We start from the raw sequence: 21,012 nt of genomic DNA on the forward strand, positions 1-21,012 counted from the left end.
GCTCGACCACATGATACTGGTGGTACATTGGCTAGCACATAATAAGCTTGACCACCTGATACTGGTGGTACATTGGCTAGCACATAATAAGCTTGACCACCTGATACTGGTGGTACATTGGCTAGCACATAATAAGCTTGACCACCTGATACTGGTGGTACATTAGTTAGCACATAATAAGCTTGACCACGTGATACTGGTGGTACATTGGCTAGCACATAATAAGCTCGACCATGTGATACTGGTGGTACATTAGTTAGCACATAATAAGCTTGACCACGTGATACTGGTGGTACATTGGCTAGCACATAATAAGCTCGACCATGTGATACTGGTGGTACATTGGCTAGCACATAATAAGCTTGACCACGTGATACTGGTGGTACATTGGCTAGCACATAATAAGCTTGACCACCTGATACTGGTGGTACATTAGTTAGCACATAATAAGCTTGACCACGTGATACTGGTGGTACATTGGCTAGCACATAATAAGCTCGACCATGTGATACTGGTGGTACATTGGCTAGCACATAATAAGCTTGACCACGTGATACTGGTGGTACATTGGCTAGCACATAATAAGCTTGACCACCTGATACTGGTGGTACATTGGCTAGCACATAATAAGCTTGACCACGTGATACTGGTGGTACATTGGCTAGCTTGACCACGTGATACTGGTGGTACATTGGCTAGCACATAATAAGCTTGACCACGTGATACTGGTGGTACATTGGCTAGCACATAATAAGCTTGACCACCTGATACTGGTGGTACATTAGTTAGCACATAATAAGCTTGACCACGTGATACTGGTGGTACATTGGCTAGCACATAATAAGCTTGACCACCTGATACTGGTGGTACATTGGCTAGCACATAATAAGCTTGACCACGTGATACTGGTGGTACATTGGCTAGCACATAATAAGCTTGACCACCTGATACTGGTGGTACATTGGCTAGCACATAATAAGCTTGACCACGTGATACTGGTGGTACATTGGCTAGCACATAATAAGCTTGACCACCTGATACTGGTGGTACATTGGCTAGCACATAATAAGCTTGACCACGTGATACTGGTGGTACATTGGCTAGCACATAATAAGCTTGACCACCTGATACTGGTGGTACATTGGCTAGCACATAATAAGCTTGACCACGTGATGCTGGTGGTACATTGGCTATCACAAGGGTATACGACCGTTTTTTGAGTTAAAAGCCAAATCAGTAATTATGTCGGCAATATAAGGAATTAACAACTCACGTCTAATAAACTGTTTATTTTTTAAGTTCGTCTTCAGAACTAAGATAATCTTTAGTGTCATATAGCTTCAGTAAGTTTTATTTATTTGCTTTTGAAGTCAAACTTTTCTGATGTATATTATAAATTCTATATACACTACTTGACAATCGACATCTCTTTTGTCATATAACACTTTTAGATGTGTTTTCTCCATCAGTCAATTCATCGCGTGATAAGGTTTCATCAAAAGCTGATCAGATTAAATGAGTTTCAAATGCTGGAAGCGTTAACCTTGGGGATGATGTGGAAATTGTTTCAATCATATTTTTTTCCGTTTATTTTATCATTCTTATTTTTTTTTTAACCTTACAACTTGCGTTGTTGTATGTGTTCTATACTGTTGACTTGATGTGGAATATGTGCGTAGCCCTCGTGTTATAATTGAACTTGGCACATTGAGATCGTTGTGTGTATGGATGAATGGGGCACGCTTTAATGTGGTATGTAGAATCAAATCTGCTCATCATGACCTACAGCCCGGTCCCTCTGAGTCACGTGACGATGTACATATTTCAATACCGACTCGTGAGGCGAGAGATTGTATTCGCCGATAGAGCCGAGTTTATTTGTTAATTTATTTTATAGGGCTCATTCTTGACTGCCGAGTCGATCAATATATGTGCGGTTAGATAAAACACGACAACATCAAAGGCTGGTCCGCCTCTCCCCGCGTTAGCAATACGTTCTCATGTGCGCTATCAACACCCCTCCCCCCTTTTTTAAAAAAAAAATCTTCTCACGCTTGGATCTCTTCACATATTGCCTGCCATCAGCTTCAAACAATATAAAAAACTATTTTCTTGAATAATTGAAATCTAGATCCGCCCGAGATGTTAAAAAAAAAAATTTCGTACGTCCCGCAGGACTTGACCACTGTTGCTGAATCTGGCAGGAATCTGGCAGGGGGATTTCATCCTCTCAGGAAACTGGGTTAGCGTTGTCCACTCGCCGGGGCTAGGCTTTTAGCGTAGTGTAGCGCAGACACATTAACTCGGATGGAGCCGACGACAAATCTCTGAGACTGACCACAGCATTTGCCCCGCCCTTTGTTTTGACCCGTGGTCCAACAATCCGATTCTCGCCAGCTCTTGTGTATTTAAGTTTCCCGGGGCCGTGGTAGGGTTTAAGTAAACCAGGCTATTTCCTTTTTCACTGGTGGGGGGCTGTTAACAAACGTTTTGTGGCTCTACGGGAATGTATATCCACTTATCACAACCACAGCACTGATAATCGTAACGTTTTGTGGGGGTATTAATCCATGGATGTCTTTGTAAAGCCAAACATAAACCTATGCTACAATAATAATTTAATATTGTATTTTAAATCCGCCGTTTTCCAGACCCAAAAAAGAATACACACGTAAATATAAAACACGTTTTAACAAGTATTCCTGCTTATATTATAGATTTATTTGTACATATGCTTCAGGGTATTCTGTCATACACAATTTACTGCCAAATGAATGGATATATATGTTCATTATATAGCCAGGCGCGATCCAAACACTGGTCCCTATAGTAAGCACTCAAGGAAAAACTATATAGGGCACCCGCTGATCTGGAGACCACAGTCCAGTTCATACGAAGTTCGGCTTGTTGTTTAAATCCTCCATCATATACTTAATTAAGAACGAAGAAGAAGAGGATTGGATACATAACCACCCATATCTCTACTTATCGTAGCGTTTTATTTCATATCATTTTAATCCAATAGTCATGGCATAGATAATCTCCTAAATGTTCAAATGGTTTCAAATGTAATTTGTTTTTACTTTATTATCATAGCCAGCCAAAGGTTCTCACAACATATTTTACAGACCCAGTAGTATCGATCCTTCTAATCTTACTATCTACCGCCTTCTACTATAAACCTCAAAAGAAAGAAAAAAGTAATCATTCACAGCTCTGTATAAGCCTCCAATTCCCCGTAGACCGTAAGTCAAAGATTCCCTCTCATTGCGACCTGTCCGCGCATCGCCCCGCTTTAATCTTCTTCATTTTCTGTCGGACCCACCCGCCCAAATACCCGGACCCACAAAAAAGGTACTACACATCACCCCGGATCAAGTGGGACCCTCGCGCGACATGCTGAAGCCCAAATTAGTTTGAGCCCTAATGTCGTTGCCCATCTTGTCCCCGGTGTTTGTTTTTTCCTCAACACTTCAGCAGCCTCTAACGAACAGGAACTATTTCTGTCCTCGGCCTGTTTGGCGCTGTGTCTATGGACACGTCGCTAGTCCTTCTTCCCCTCCCCCCAGCGTTGGACAGAACCACCGGGGATGCCCGCTGTTTACACTCGGGATTCTATGAATAAAATGTAACTTGACATTACGGAGGGCTGCCGAGTCCCGGTGTGATGTAATCATTTCATCAAGCCAACATTGATTTTTGCTTACACTATTCCTGTCTTCTTCCTCGCCCCCAACCCAATATTTCTGGTCTTCAAACAAACCCTTCCTCCCTCACTTATAATTCTAATCTTCTAACTCCGCTCTCCCATTTTCAGGTTAGTTAACCAGTGTTTCTTCCAGACCTTTTTCTCCGGGGGGGGGGGGGGGGGGACGACGACGGGGGACACTGTTAAAAGTATATATTTTCTATATAAATTCCTTTTCGTTTGGAAGGGGTGGGGTCCCGAAGAGATGCCTGGAAGTAACACCCCTTCAACGTTTCTGGTTTTGACTCCCCCCCTCCCCTTCAACTTGATCTTTCAACTCGCCTCCTTTCGTAATTCTGGTAGTGAACTCTCCACTTCCTTCAAAATGTTTTATGTTCTGCATACAGCCCCCCCCCCCCCCATCTTTCATAATTCTCTAGTCTTCCAACTCTCCTCCCTCCCCAAATGTTCCGGGTCTTCAAACTGACCTCACACTTTCTAAAACATTTTCTTAAATTAGCCCCTATGTTTCGGGTCTTTGAACTGACCTCCCACTTTCTAATACCTTCTTAAATTAGCCCCTATGTTTCGCCCCACCCTCACCCACCATTTTTGCTTATTGTTTCATAACCCTCCACCCCTTCCCCAAGTCCCTCATTGGGGTGTTACAATTAAATAATGGAATTAAGGTTGTCATCAATCGTTAATAGTTTTAAGAACATTTTAAAAAAAATAAAAAATCGTTAATTACTGAAAGCTGTCGTTAAGAACGGCGGCTTAAGATCTGAGGATAATTTGGCCATGTTCTTGTTAACTCGGGATCTCGGTCATCGCGTTCGTCAGCTGTCGTGTGGAGATCTTCGTAATGATGTTGTCTTGTTTACTGTAAACAATAGTGTGGTGATTGACAAGTTGTGTTGTTTACTGTCTTTGTCGTCATGTGATTCATATTGGCATGATGTTGGGTTGTTTACTGTAATCACAGTGTTGTTATTGACAAATGGTGTCTGTAATTATAGTGTTGTTATTGACATGTTGTTTACTGTAATCACAGTGTTGTGATTGACATATGTTGTTTACTGTAATCAGTGTTGTGATTGACATATGTTGTTTACTGTAATCAGTGTTGTGATTGACATAATGTTGTGTTCTTTACTGTAATCACAGTGTTGTGATTGACATATGTTGTTTACTGTAATCAGTGTTGTGATTGACATAATGTTGTGTTCTTTACTGTAATCACAGTGTTGTGATTGACATATGTTGTTTACTGTAATCAGTGTTGTGATTGACATAATGTTGTGTTGTTTACTGTAATCAGTGTTGTGATTGACATAATGTTGTGTTCTTTACTGTAATCACAGTGTTGTGATTGACATATGTTGTTTACTGTAATCAGTGTTGTGATTGACATAATGTTGTGTTGTTTACTGTAATCAGTGTTGTGATTGACATAATGTTGTGTTCTTTACTGTAATCACAGTGTTGTGATTGACATATGTTGTTTACTGTAATCAGTGTTGTGATTGACATAATGTTGTGTTCTTTACTGTAATCACAGTGTTGTGATTGACATATGTTGTTTACTGTAATCAGTGTTGTGATTGACATAATGTTGTGTTGTTTACTGTAATCAGTGTTGTGATTGACATAATGTTGTGTTCTTTACTGTAATCACAGTGTTGTGATTGACATATGTTGTTTACTGTAATCAGTGTTGTGATTGACATAATGTTGTGTTGTTTACTGTAATCAGTGTTGTGATTGACATAATGTTGTGTTCTTTACTGTAATCACAGTGTTGTGATTGACATATGTTGTTTACTGTAATCAGTGTTGTGATTGACATATGTTGTTTTCTGTAATCAGTGTTGTGATTGACATAATGTTGTGTTGTTTACTGTAATCACAGTGTTGTGATTGACATATGTTGTTTACTGTAATCAGTGTTGTGATTGACATATGTTGTTTACTGTAATCAGTGTTGTGATTGACATAATGTTGTGTTGTTTACTGTAATCACAGTGTTGTGATTGACATATGTTGTTTACTGTAATCAGTGTTGTGATTGACATAATGTTGTGTTGTTTACTGTAATCAGTGTTGTGATTGACATAATGTTGTGTTGTTTACTGTAATCAGTGTTGTGATTGACATAATGTTGTGTTGTTTACTGTAATCACAGTGTTGTGATTGACATATGTTGTTTACTGTAATCACAATGTTGTGATTGACTTGAGAGATGTGTGTTGTTCACTGACATAAGTGTTACGCGGACAAGTATGCAAGTAGCCTTTTTTAGAAGTCTCTATGACTTAATGAGCATTGTTAATGTTGTAGTCAGGGAGATATCAGAGGACTCGATCTCGAAACCTTACAGGAAATTTTTGGTCTTGTCCCAAGCGCTAACCACATTATATTTTTAATTTTTTTTTTTAATAAAAAAAAGATAACTACTATTTTCTAAATATTTTACTAAACGTTCCTGATTCGTATTCCGACCTCTCACCATTGAGGAGTTCTTATTTAAAAATAGGATTCGGTATTTCCAGGAAAACGTAGAATTTACTAGAATGGTTCAAGTGTTTCACTTCAAAGATTTGACCTCTTTCTTGATTTATCACCACAAATGATCCTCTACGCCAGATACTGACATTTTTTAATCGATGGACTCCGAATCTCCATTTAAGTTACAACCAACCCCCCCCCCCCCCCCCCCCCCCCCCCCCCTCCTCCCAGTCCCACAAGATTATAGCTTTCAACATGCATTAGATTTTTCCAGAGCTCATAATTATGCGACCCTCAGATTTTTTTTTCTCCTCTGTGAACTTTAAAAAAAAAAAAAGCAAGTTGATAGGTTGCCTTACAAAGTGTATATTTGGAAACAATTGATCGATCTTTTGCTTAGAGATATTGTTCGGTAAGGCTGGCAAGTCGCCGGGGAGTCGTTGGCGGCTTATACATCGGGAGAGCTATATGGGTAGATAAAACTTCATTAACTGATCGTGTTCTCTCCTACATCCCTCTATTTTTTTTATCTCTCACTTTACACATCAACAGTCAGACATTTTTTTAACAGCCACAATTAGAGCGAAATTAATAATACACCACCTGATATGGATCCTTGTGTTTGCGTGTGTGTCTTGAATAGGCGTTTATTTTTAAACACACAACTTCAGAAAAAAATGTGATGTCTCCGGTGGGTACTAATTTATTCATGTGGACGTCCCTTCCTCCTGGGAAATCTGGTACACCCGGACCAAGCGCTTCCTTTTCGAGAGCCCCCCACGATCCTGTAATTGCAAAGTCTCTGCCTTTCTAATTGTATAGACGCTAGTCCAATCAGTGTTATAGCTCCCTCTGATGTGGCCTACCCCTGTTTACATTTTCTCCTAGTTACCTCTACACGAAGTCTTCTTGTTTTGTTTTTAAACGTAGAAAAAACAAACCAGATCTCCACCAAGGTCTATTCAAACTTGTTTACGTGTCTTCGTCTGACAACTTAATTTTAAAATAACTACGCCATCGGCTGTCTGAATTAGTTTGTACATTAAGTCGATGACTTCTCGACGTTGATTTGATTTCATTTCCTAATTGCGTTTTAAAGCTTCCGTTTTTGGGGAAATTAGCTGCGTTGTCTTGAGGTTTCCGAGGTTTGTTTTGATAGTTCCCGGATTTTTCCGCAATGTCCATAAAAAGCCAGTTTCTGTTTGTGTTATTGAGACTACTTCCTGTTTAGGTTGGGAGAGTCCGACAAGGTCTTATAATAATAAATGAAACATCGACCCTGTCAATACAAGACAACACATTATGTTGAAATTTAATTTCACTGAAGGCAAAATGTTGATATTTAATGCGTCCCTCAAAACACGACATACTTAATTTCTATTAACTTTGTCTTTTTACGTGTAACATAATTTAATAAGCCTTAAAATCTTTTCATAACACGCTTTTATTTTTACAATTTAAGACGGAAAACAATCACCTGTCATTGTTCGCCCATTAGTGTCTTTTTTAATTACCACAAGGTAAGCCCACCACTTCCTATCACCTGTGTCTCCAACTGTTTTTATTCCAAGGTAGCATCAATAATTACTTTTTTTAAAATATATACTCGGAGGGAATTCATCACGAAAGCAGTAATGGCTTTTTTTTTACTGTGTATATTTGAACCTATTATCTTTTGTTTATCTTGCTCTTCTGTTTGACACAGAAACTAGTACTCGATGTGTTAAATCAACAGTCATAATGACATGTTTCACGCCGTCTCGTGGGTCCATTAGATCAGAGATCAGCATCTTTTTTTTTAAAGTAAATAACCTTTTTTATTAATTATTAATGATAAAAGTGTTAGACAACTCGCTCTAAATTATGACTAGCCCTAGCATTTAATGAACACTACTTCATCTGCCCAATGGATCTCTAGGTCTAAAGAGTAACTTAACTTAGAGTTATAGTTTGTAGAAAGTTACGTGTGCGAATTTACCACGATTTTGTTTGTTTTAAAATTGTTTTATTATCTAACTAAAATAAACATACATATTCATGCAGATCCTCCGTTTGTCGCGCATATTATCAGCGTATTGTAGTCAACACACCGATAACGAGTAAATGTAGATATGTAAACTCGTTACGCACAAAATCAAGTTTCATTAAGTTTTTATATAGACCTAGATCTAGTTCGTTTTTACACAAGTTTCATTAAGGATTTTAATAGACCTAGTTCGTTTTTATGCAACAAACCAAGTTTCTTTAAGGGATTGCATAGACCTTGTTCGTTTTTACGCACAAAACCAAGTTTCATTAAAGTTTTATATAAACCTAGTTCGTTTTTACGCACAAAACTAAGTTTCACTAAGGTTTTTATATAGACCTAGTTCGTTTTTACGCACCATGCCAGGGTTTTATGCAAAACCGCATTTGGCCTCTAAAAGTCTAGCTGATCCTAAGTTACTTGTTGGCTCTCATTGATTTCTTATTGGTCTGTAAGCGGTGTACTCAGCTGGTGATCTATGTCTGTTTTTATGGACCCTCTAGTGCAGGGGTCTCCAAACTACGGCCCGTGGGCCGGGAACTTTGCCCAGAAAAATCAAAGACATGTCTGGAACTAACTGGTCCCCGATCTGAAATTTGATAGTGAATGCGGCCCTCGGACCGAAAAGTTTGGAGACCCCTGCTCTAGTGGATCGTTCTTATTTAAATCCAAACGATATTTTCTCTTCGTTTATAGAACTAGAAATATTTACGTAAACAATATATATTTTAGTTCTCCTTTGATCACTATCTTATATTAACTCTTTGCATGAACTCCTTGCACATTTTTTTATAGACATTGAGATTAAGTGCCCCTCAGAGCCAGTTGATTTGATGCCATTCTGGGGTTAAACTTTTAAAAAATAAAGGTTACACGTTTTACGTTAATTAACGAAAGATCTTTAAATCGAAAATATGTTTTTACGATACAAACTAGCATTTCTATAAATGCTCCTAGCAGAAACCAATTTCAGCAATTTATATTTTTTTTAAATAAAAATCTGGTTAATATTTTTTTCAAACATCCGCTAAGTGATTCTCTTAGCCTAGAACGTATAAAGCATCCATCTTAAAATTCCTGATTTTCCCCACCCTAAGAAAAGAAAATCGTAAGCCGGGCTCAACTAGCTGCGAGTCCGCGAAAGCCGATGTCGGAGATCGCGTCTTCAATAAATGGACCATTGATACCGACGATGGCTCCTACGATAGACGAGCGCACAATGAGGACCTACTCGTGAACTTCCGGGCAACTCGCTTCCTCGTGGAGACCTTATCTAATCACAACCTCACGGGCCTTAAGGGGTCATAGATCGATACGACTTCCTATCAGGCGAGGGTGGGGTGCTAATGACATTTTAGAGGTGGCTAAGACTCGGGATAACTAACGATGTGATCTAAACATACATTTATTCGATTCGCCATCCCTCTCCTTCCCATACCCCTCCTCTACTGTATAGCTGTTCCTAGCCATATCGTACTTCCCATACACTCCATTTTATACACTGTCCTTTACTTATGGCAATACATCTCCCATACGCTGCCTCTTCTATACACCTCCCCATACAATTTACCCGTCCTCTCACCATACAATACACCCGTCCTCTCCCCATAAAATACACCCTTTATCCGTCCTAAACACTCGTCATCTGCCATACAATACACCCTTCCTCTCCCGGATTATACACCCTTCCTCTCCCCATACAATACACCCTTCATCTGCCCATACAATACACCCTTCCTCTCCCCATAAATACACCCTTCCTCTCCCCGTATATACACCCTTCCTCTCCCCATAAATACACCCTTTATCTGTCCTAAACACCCTTCATCTGCCCATACAATACACACTTCCTCTCCCCGTATATACACCCTTACTCTCCGAGTATTATACACCCTTCCTCTCCCCATAAATACACCTTTTATCTGTCCTAAACACCCTTCCTCTCTCCATACAGTACACCCTTCCTCTCTCCATACAGTACACCCTTCCTCTCCCCACACAATACACCCTTTATCCGTCCTATACACTCGTCATCTGTCCATACAATACACCCCTCCTCTACACGATATCACCCCTCCCCAGCTGCAGATTTCAGCATGATCTCGTATATTGATCGTAGTGCTGATATAAATATACAAGCAGATAAATATTTACTGACATGATAATCTGTCGCTAATTGACCCCCTCTGGTATTGATTTTGGCAGCAGCGTATTAATTCATTTAACTGGCTAAGCAAGCGCGTTCATTTGTAAAACACCTCTTACAGTTCTTCGACTAATGCCTATGTCGATGCGGGAGAGGGGGGTGTTGTCTCATTCACATTTACCACTAGAAACGTCTTACAATTACTTTACTACTACCTATGTTGAAGCTTTGGGTGCAGGTTTCCCTCATATCTTATACCAAAAAATTTTATAATCATTTAACTACTACCTATGTTGATTCTTTGGGTGCAGGTTCCCTTCATATCTTATACCAAAAAGGTTTTATAATTATTTAACTACTACCTGTGTTGATGCATAAGGGGGTGGGTCTTCCATATTTACTACTGTAAGGCATCACTTATGTTAATTCTTGTAAAGTCTAATGTTCATTTATGTGTAAAACAGTCACTGCTATTTACATTGAAGGCCGGTCGATATGTTTTCTAATAATGCTCCTAATACTCATAAAATTCTTCGTATGTTGGTGCGTGAAGGTGTGTATTGTACACTTAAACTACTTAGACACCTCATTAAACGACTAATACACCGTCCCTCCCTGCCTTCCTCTCGGGTTTATTCATGAAGCAGAGTTGTATGACCGCGAATAAAACCACGTTTCTGCAGTTTAATGCTCGAAAACAGGCTCATAGAAACCTTAACCCCCCCCCCCCCCAATCCATTAATGTAACCCTTCATTGCTTGCCCAGTTGCCCAGACATCCACCATATAGCCATAGTGTTGTAACCACATACATCCACCAGTTTTACCCCATCCCATCTAGCCATAGTGTTGTAACCACATACATCCACTAGTATTACCCCATCCCATATAGCCATAGTGTTGTAACCACAGGCATCCACCAGTTTTACCCCATCCCATATAGCCATAGTGTTGTAACCACAGACATCCACCAGTTTTACCCCATCCCATATAGCCATAGTGTTGTAACCACAGGCATCCACCAGTTTTACCCCATCCCATATAGCCATAGTGTTGTAACCACAGGCATCCACCAGTTTTACCCCATCCCATATAGCCATAGTGTTGTAACCACAGACATCCACCAGTTTTACCCCATCCCATATAGCCATAGTGTTGTAACCACAGGCATCCACCAGTTTTACCCCATCCCATATAGCCATAGTGTTGTAACCACAGACATCCACCAGTTTTACCCCATCCCATATAGCCGTAGTGTTGTAACCACAGACATCCACTAGTTTTACCCCACCCATATAGCCGTAGTGTTGTAACCACAGACATCCACCAGTTTTACCCCACCCATATAGCCGTAGTGTTGTAACCACAGACATCCACCAGTTTTACCCCACCCATATAGCCGTAGTGTTGTAACCACAGACATCCACCAGTTTTACCCCATCCCATATAGCCGTAGTGTTGTAACCACAGACATCCACTAGTTTTACCCCATCCCATATAGCCATAGTGTTGTAACCACAGACATCCACTAGTTTTACCCCATCCCATATAGCCATCGTGTTGTAACCCTCCACAGACATCCACCAGTTTTACCCATCCCATATGGCCATAGTGTTGTAACCCTCCACATACATCCACCAGTTTTACCCCATCCCATCTAGCCATAGTGTTGTAACCCTCCATTGCTTACCCCACAGATATCCAGGAGTTCTACGAGTCGACCCTGCTGGACGAGAACAAAACATCCCATGAAAAAACTCTGGAGACATTACGTATTGCCAGCAAGTGGGAGAGAGAGCAGCCCTTCACACACAGTCAGCCAAAAGCTGAGGTAGGTGCACCAGCCCACAAATTTATGAGTAATACAATTAGTGGTAATTATCTCCACAGCCTATGTATATTTGTTTCATGCCGTTACGGCAATTGTTATTTGACACGCAATACATAAAATCTAATCCTGACCTAGTTTTTTTTTTTAGAATTATGGAATTCAATTACCATCTAATTTTGTCAGTTTAACAATTAACATGTGTTTATTCTACGTATTCGTTATTTCTATACTCCCAAACGATTCACACATGAGACTTGTTAGTTTTTACTTGATGCACAAAGGAATACATCTAAAGCGGCGCACTGCAGTTATTTAAGGCTCACATCAACGTTCTTGTTCATAGCTGGGACCGGGTAGGACAAACTCTTGATACATTTGTACGCACACATTTTCTCTAAAGAAGGAATACTTTATCTGCTAAAACAGTATTTCCGCAAAACGCCTGCAGTCTTGTCTTAGCGGTCATTCTGTCTTGTCTTAGCGGTCATTCTGTCTTGTCTTAGCGGTCATTCGGTCTTGTCTTAGCGGTCATTCTGTCTTGTCTTAGCGGTCATTCTGTCTTGTCTTAGCGGTCATTCGGTCTTGTCTTAGCGGTCATTCTGTCTTGTCTTAGCGGTCATTCTGTCTTGTCTTAGCGGTCATTCTGTCTTGTCTTAGCGGTCATTCTGTTTTGTCTTAGCGGTCATTCTGTCTTGTCTTAGCGGTCATTCTGTCTTGTCTTAGCGGCCATTCGGTCTTGTCTTAGCAGTCACTGTCTTGTCTTAGCAGTCACTGTCTTGTAGCAGTAGCTGACTAATCTTAGCAGTCATGTAACATATCCCACATACCGTGGGAAAGCCGTTCGCGTTTCCTCTGGAAATTTTAGCTACTTTCATCATCCAGAAAGTTAACCGGATATGTTTTCATTAGGCGCCTCGTACGTGGCTGGTCCTCGGCGCCCTGCTCGATGTTTTTAAATTATCCGCTCCAGTCATGTGTTCAAGCAACGTTACGGGGTTAATGCAAGCTGTCCGATCTCGTTGGGGGTTCTCGTCCCGCGTTATCGGCCCTAAAGAGAATTATTAGTTGGCTTGGAAACACCAGCTTAGCCGCGGAATGATGTGGAGACGTACTGTATGGAGTGACCGTATATGACAAGGGGGATAATCTTACCCACAGGCCATGTACAGCACGGGAGATAATCTCACCCCACTCATGTTTGATTTTTTCATGTTTGATTTTGTGGTGTGTGCTTGACTACATTTGTTAAAACGCCGACTCTTGTAGTCTTGTAGTTGGTTGTAAGTTAGGAGAGGGTTAGTTCTTTAAACACTGGCCCTTGCAGCTGTAGCTTTTAGACGATATAGGTGGGGGTTGCTTAAACACAGGCTTGTAGTTTTGGATTCTAGGCTGGGAATGGGGGGGGGGGGGATTTTGTAGTTTTGGCTTGGAGGGGGAGGGGGGCTACTTTAAACACAGGCTTTTGTACAGAATTGTAATCGGGGATGGGGTGGGGGGGGGGCTCTTTAAACACCGGACCATGCAGGTTTAGCTTGTAGACGGGTTGATATAGGTGGGGTTTGTTTAATCGCCGGTTTTTGTAGTTTTGGATTTAGGCGGGTGGGAGGGGGGAGACTCTTTAAATACCGGCTTGTGTAGTTCAGAATTGTCGGGGGGGGGGGGGGGGTCTGTCCAAACACCGGGCCTTGTAGACACTAAATTTCCAGTGATTTTTGTCGACGTAGACAGGTCTCGATCGATAGCAGCCAATTCTGGATTCTGATTAATTTGATTTTGCTCGTTTGTCTTGAAGAATATCGATTGTTGTGTTACCCATATACACGGGTCGCGTGGCCGATCGGTCTATTTTTAGATCCTCTGTATCATTGTTGCAGCAAGTTACTGTTTGTTTTAGAACGATCCGAGTAATATATTTTGAAATGTTTAACTCACGCGTTTAAATTTGTCGAGCGCCTTGAACGGTTTTTTAATGTATCTGTGTGATCTTCTTAAAGATTAAGACATTAACAAAGGTTCCATGTGGTTGGTTGTTGACTAGTTGGTTGTTGACTAGTTGGTTGTTGACTATTTGGTTGTTGACTAGTTGGTTATTGACTAGTTGGTTGTTCTGGGATAGAATTCTGCTGTTTAGGTGGTCCATTGTCTATTTTGGTCCCTCAGCTATTTGAGTTCCTAGCTTTCACGGTCTATAGGCGCCTGTCAGCTGCTTGTCATTTGGGATGTAGCCTACAGTTAGAGTATGTAGGGACTACGTCTTAGTTCTCCGCTTACCACCACCAGGGTCAATGTAGCTCGTAGCTAATGCTACCAGGTATACTTCATTAAGGGTAGTTAAAGATAGCTCTCTCCCCCCCCCCCCCCCCCATTGATTGGTAGCTCTGGGCCCGGTAACCTTTCATATTTTTTTCATTCAGTTTTAAATACACTGGACAAGAGGGCACGTCTGAGCTAATTTTCTGCTTCTTGGAAAATGAAGAGAGACGGGCGCTTGTTATCCTCCCAATTTTTATCTCCCGATGCCTTCATGCGATGGGGGGATAAAACCTCGTCAAGACTCGGAAAACCCGTTTTCATATTTTGTTAATTACAAGTGTCATCCACCACCTCAGCCCACGTGACAGAGGTTTTAACGTTGAGAACCCCTGAAACTTTTTGTCCCAGCATTTTTTGCAACAAATTTGGCGTCAAATTAGAAAGAATAATGAGGCGTGATGCTTTAAAACTCAGCCTCTTCTTTTTTGTGTGGCTCTTAGTAAACACGAACCGTATTGGCCGTGATGCGTTCACCCAGTTCACACATCGCGCTTTCTATTTAATTACTTTTAAAAAGTAAATGGCCAGTTTTCAGTGTAGAGTGGTCTTTTGGATGAGTGATTCAGCCTTGCTCCAACTCCCCCCCCCCCCCCCACTTTGACAAATTGTCACGCAACGGTCTGCGTCTGTTGGTCACGCACGGTGCTCTAGCATTCTGAGGGTGTCCGAAAGTTATTAGGACCCTCGCTGTGTTTGGCCCGAGGTCCCGACTGGCACCTTTGTTGTGGTTTCTCGTGTTTTGGCCCACGGTCCGTCTGGCACAAAATTGTGTTTTTAGGGCCATCGGCTGAGGTCCAGGGTAGTATTCCAGACACTTCTGTCTGGCATTGACCATGTACTGGACCAAGTTGTGGCACGTAGATGGTCACTGTGCTGCTGGCACGTAGATGGTCACTGTGCTGCTGGCACGTAGATGGTCACTGTGCTGCTGGCACGTAGATGGTCACTGTGCTGCTGGCACGTAGATGGTCACTGTGCTGCTGGTACGTAGATGGTCACTGTGCTGCTGGTACGTAGATGGTCACTGCTGCTGGTACGTAGATGGTCACTGCTGCTGGCACGTAGATGGTCACTGTGCTGCTGGCACGTAGATGGTCACTGTGCTGCTGGCACGTAGATGGTCACTGTGCTGCTGGTACGTAGATGGTCACTGTGCTGCTGGCACGTAGATGGTCACTGTGCTGCTGGCACGTAGATGGTCACACTGCTGCTGGCACGTAGATGGTCACTGTGCTGCTGGCACGTAGATGGTCACTGTGCTGCTGGTACGTAGATGGTCACTGTGCTGCTGGTACGTAGATGGTCACTGTGCTGCTGGCACGTAGATGGTCACTGCTGCTGGCACGTAGATGGTCACTGTGCTGCTGGCACGTAGATGGTCACTGTGCTGCTGGCACGTAGATGGTCACTGTGCTGCCACCCTCTCCAGAGACGAGGCCTGTCGTCAGCTTGGTTCATCTGACGTCGAGTTGTTTGATCTCACGGCTTCATCGATTCACTTGATGTGAGAGTCTCGTGTTGACTGACAGGCTTCCCTGTGTTTACAATGAAAACACAACACACGTTATGAAAAGTACCGAGAGGTTCAATATATTTTTAACTACCAGTTGATTTTTATTATTTTTTGTGTACGCATTACGTCTTTAGGCATCCCAACAAGGGACACGTTGTCGCCTTTACCGTCGCTCAACACGTACATGTCAACAGTTTTGACCTGGATAAAGCGACCGTCGAAGAAGCTCTTAATCCCGTCGTTCCTTGAACCCGTCCATCAATAAGTCCAAGAAAACTGGCCTAAGAAATCTGACAATACAAATAAGACGAGTTTACACGGACTAAAAACTTACAACTCTGGTGAGACCTAGTACAGCGACGAAGTCACACCTTCCAGTAAGCTTCTTGAAGTCATGCGATACTCAACTCCCTGAAGCAACGTCAACTTTGGTTCCTGTAACAAGTTCTTTCTGTCTCATCTACTCGTGTATTGTGATATATTACAGCATACCTTATGGCCGAATCTAATACCGAATCTATGACAGATATATGTTGCGCAACTTGATTCCGTCTCGGTTCTGTTTAGGTTACATGGTTTAATCTTTCCTTTGCCTATCCGCTGAAATATAAACTAAAATACTTTAACGTTAGACACGGATAGTTGAGTGGGCTATGTGTTGTTCTAACATCCGAGAGACTGTTTTCCACACAACTAACCGCAGTTTGTAAAGCGTCAATTAGACTTTTAAAAACCTTTTACCGGTTAAAAAAACAACACATCCAAACAATGCTAGGAATTTGAGGAATTATTTACTCTGCCGGTTGAAACGTTTCCGCTGTGGTCTGTTCATTGTATACCTTCTAGCGTTACATCAGGCCCACATTATCGCATGACAACACATCTAAACACGAAGGCCAAGTTTCATCCAGTGAGATGTAGCTGATCCCTTCAAACCCCCTCTGTCGATACCAATTGCATGCGGCGTTATGTATGGCGTAGTTTTAAAAAAAAACAAATGTCTCTGTGTTACAAATAGGCGTTTCCGGTTTGAGAAGCAAGAACAACAACGTTGATGTGAGCCCGGCAGTTAGTTAATCCGTTAAAAACAATGCTAGGACACGAACTAAGTCGACTGTGTTAGGTAGTCACCAGCCTTATGAACCGTGTCTTTTCTTAATGGTGAAGACGCTTTAGTCAGTGCCGTAACAGGCACCAATCGGAGATATGCGAAGGGTGATATACCTACATGCGTAGATCTACATAAAGACCATGGTGTTATACACACTCAAGGGCGACTAAATGAGACATGAATAGCTTTCCTGTTGCATTTAATTTAGCTTTAGTCATGTCTTCAGGCATTAACCTTAGGAGATCGTGGAATAACTGTCGTAGTCTAATACTAACTTAATATTATATAAGCTTAATATGATATATTATCTATACGCATTGCTTATATATTATATATCAATATATTTGCTTATATATGAAAATGTTATATATTTATGAATATTCTATATTTAAACTCATATGCCTTGCAAATGTACCTAAAGTAGCATTAGTTAGTGCGGGTAGAATATTATGTTATATTCAGCCTACACCCGTAATCTTAGTGTTACTGATTAATTAAGGGTAATGTTAGATTATCTTTTGAGTTAATGTGTCAAAGTTTAATTATCTTTAGTAATAGCGCTTTGGTTAAGGTGTGATACAACTAGATGAATACTTTAACCGCCTTTACTCTGCGGGTAAATGAAGTAGTAATTTGTGAACAAAGTAACTTATCACAAGTAATATAACTAGCTGTATTTATTTACTAATTACTTGAACAAATCCAAAACAAATAATTATTTTAAAAAGAAAACAGTAGTTTAGAAGTTGTTGTTTTCATTTTGCCTGTGGTACTTATATAATCATAGTAGATCTAGTACAAAATGATTAGAATTTTTTTACTGATTGATCTATTGCATGCACATATTTATTAGCATCCGGTGTGAACGAGGCTCCAACTAGTGTGTACATGATATACAGGTTGTTTAGAGTAGCCTTACATGCCATGTTTAAACTTGTAGAACTGTGGTGCATGCTGTTGTTGCATCATTCCAGCCTCCTCCTCCACCACCACCTACGTCATCACGACCACCGCCACCACCCGTGGCCCCACGGCCCGCGCGGCCCCATTACGACTCGGACGAAGACAGCGTGAGCAGGGAGCCGGCCATCAACTGGAACACCCACCCCGAGTTCGCTCCTGTAATTTCCAGTACCCTTAAAGTGCATACGCTTTTTTACTCACATTTTATTTTGCTGTAGTCATCCCCCCTCCTCACCCTGTGTTTGATCTTGTGACCTAACTCCCCCATCTCCCCTAGTCATGCTTTGATATTGTTTATGTCTAACACCGCTGCTTTCTAGTCATAATACACATGCACGCATTGCTGTTTTAAATGTTGCACGGGACCCGCTTGCTGGGAACGCTGTCATTATCTGTTATGTTTGGCCTAAGCACTTTTTTTTTTACCTTTCTAACGCTGGGTCGTTGATTTGATCAACGCACTTAATTACTAATAATACAGTTTATTCTAATGCTTTTTTTTCCCCACTGAACATTTAATGTGTTCAGTTCATTGTTATTCTTTGTTTGCGTTTTTTATTACAGTTCTAAACTAACCAACTTGACTAGTATTAATTTATCAAAAATTTTCCTGGCATGTTTTTAGTTTGCTGACCTGAAATTTTAACTAACTAATCTGTATTGTGGATGGCAATCCGTTTATCTAGACGTTAAACGGGTCACCGTCCACAGCCCTCGTTTTTTTGTGTGTTGCTATGTTTGTCTGTTGTTCGTGTATTTTGGTTTTTTATCCTCGTGCTTGCTGGTCGTCTACCACAGGCGCCTCGTATTGTGCTCGGTGATGGTCAGCTGGTCAGTCGCGTCGTGTGTACCGACGGCTTGACATCCGCTATCACGCGGTGGTTGAATGCCGATCCTCGGCCTTGGTCAAACAACGTGGTTTACTCTACCTGCCGGATCACCGCTAGCCGACGTAACACAGGTGAACCTCATCGGTTTGTCGCGGACTAGCCACTACCTTTATCTCACCTGTGCGGTGGCGGGGAATTTAGCCCCGGGGCAAACGAGAAATCAGTCAGACCCTTATACCAAATCCATTGCCTACGAAACATTAGTAATTCAACAGCATTTTCTTAGAGGAATAGTTTTTATAATTTTTAAAAAAATGTTTTTACATCACTTTAGACAATGTAGGAATTTTTAAAGAATTCGTTCCATTCTTGACAAGTGTCAGCGTCGGGTTTTTTTTTATTGGTCACGGTTCCCTGCACAGGGAGGGAGAACACGTGGACCCTGTGTTTACCACGTGTTTCACCCACAAGATTTAGGGCTATCGGTTTACCGTTAGTGTTTCTTTGACCTACACACCACCAATGGCATTTCAATATGTCCGACACCTCATTCATTTGAGGCAGTGTTTTAAGTAGCTCTAACGACATGTACCATTTATAAACCATGCCATTCAAATGTTGTTTTTTTTTCAAATGTTTTTACTGCTTTTGAGAAACATTTTTTTTTATTAAAATAAAACACGTTTTCTGCATAGGTTACTTACCCTCGACAATCACTTCGTTAAACGTGGTAGATCTAACCGTGTAGCGAATGGTCTCGTACAGTGCTGTGGTGTGAAGAACACTTGAACTTATAGATAACGCATTATCAGTAGTTAAGGAAGACGCTTAAGTGCCCGTAACTTTGTGATCTACAAATTTTTTAACAGTACGCCGGCAAGATAAATCGCTATAGCTGTATAATGTTCGTGGTATTTTAACGCGTATGAATTATGTATAGAACTATTATCAGCTCAGTTTTAGAGAATATACAGCGATAGCTGCTAGGAGTATTAGAAATTCTATGTGTGTTTCTTGTTTGTTTGTTTTTACACATAAAATCATACCAGTATCTGGTACTATAATGCCTATAACCGAACGTTGTTTAAATTGTTAACTTTTCAGCGAGTTTTAATAATAATTGAAGTTACAAAAACGTAAATAAAAGAATAGAGTCGAAGTTGGATGACCAATCATGCGTGAAGATCGTGTGTGACCTGGCCATCCTCCCGACACGCATGAGCTCATCCGTATCGATCCTTTACCAGTGGTGACCCGGATGACAACGTTGTTTAAATTTCAAACTGGCGTCATTGACACTGTTTGTACCCTATCCGCCGGTGTTGTCCTGCATCAGTAATGGCATCCTGGATAGCGGCACTGTTTACTTCAGGGGGGGGGGGGGGCGACTTTTACAGTGGCTGGGCGCGAATGCTATTTCTTGATGCAGGACTTCCTTCTAAAAACTAAAATGCACTTTAGTCTAACGACTTGTCTTCGATAGTGAATGTAAAAAAAAAAAAATTAATGCAGTGGCTTATGGGGGGGGGGGGGGGGGGGCTTGGAACAGCAAACCAACCAGTATTGGCATTTTGCTTACTAAATCAATACATAGATAAATGAATATTGAGATTATATATATATATATATATATATATATATATATATATATATATATATATATATATATATATATAATGTGTGTTTGTTTATGTATATATGTTTGTGTATGTATACGTGTATATATGTGTGTGCATATGTATGTATGTGCACATACATACACCTGAGCAGCAATTGAATAAGCCGAATGTCACTGTAAGAATATGAGGAGCTTTCCCCTCCTACACATCCTACCTGTGATTTTTATTTTTTACATTTAACCCCATAACCCCGTGTTGACTTGTGTTGTCACTTAACTCTATTAATTCTCTGTTGTGCTTTACTTCTTTTGCTACACTGTGTGTTGCTAAACAGCGAAACTAGGTGGACATGCAATCAATTTTAAACTGTCGAGAAACGGAGAAATAATGAGTGAAAAACGATCGAGTTTCTCCTACCTCACAATATGATATCATGTCAAAGATTTTTGTTGTAATAACATATGC

General features: G+C 41.0%; 1 protein-coding gene across 4 annotated transcripts in view; it reads left to right on the forward strand.

Annotated features, from left to right (window-relative positions):
* Positions 1-21,012, forward strand: part of LOC131953516 (disks large homolog 1) — a 107,954-nt gene that overhangs the window by 6,716 nt on the left and 80,226 nt on the right. For 2 of the 4 annotated variants that reach the window (XM_059316714.1, XM_059316716.1), the window contains exons 3-4: positions 12,065-12,198; positions 18,110-18,277. In XM_059316714.1, the coding sequence (XP_059172697.1) occupies positions 12,065-12,198; positions 18,110-18,277 (302 nt within the window). The remainder of the gene's footprint in view (positions 1-12,064; positions 12,199-18,109; positions 18,278-21,012) is intronic. The other 2 variants (XM_059316715.1, XM_059316717.1) reach the window with 2 other exon arrangements.

This window comes from Physella acuta, unplaced genomic scaffold, assembly GCF_028476545.2.
Source record: "Physella acuta isolate Inbredline_101_S28 unplaced genomic scaffold, ASM2847654v3 ptg000928l, whole genome shotgun sequence".
Classification (NCBI taxonomy): Eukaryota; Metazoa; Mollusca; class Gastropoda; family Physidae; genus Physella; species Physella acuta.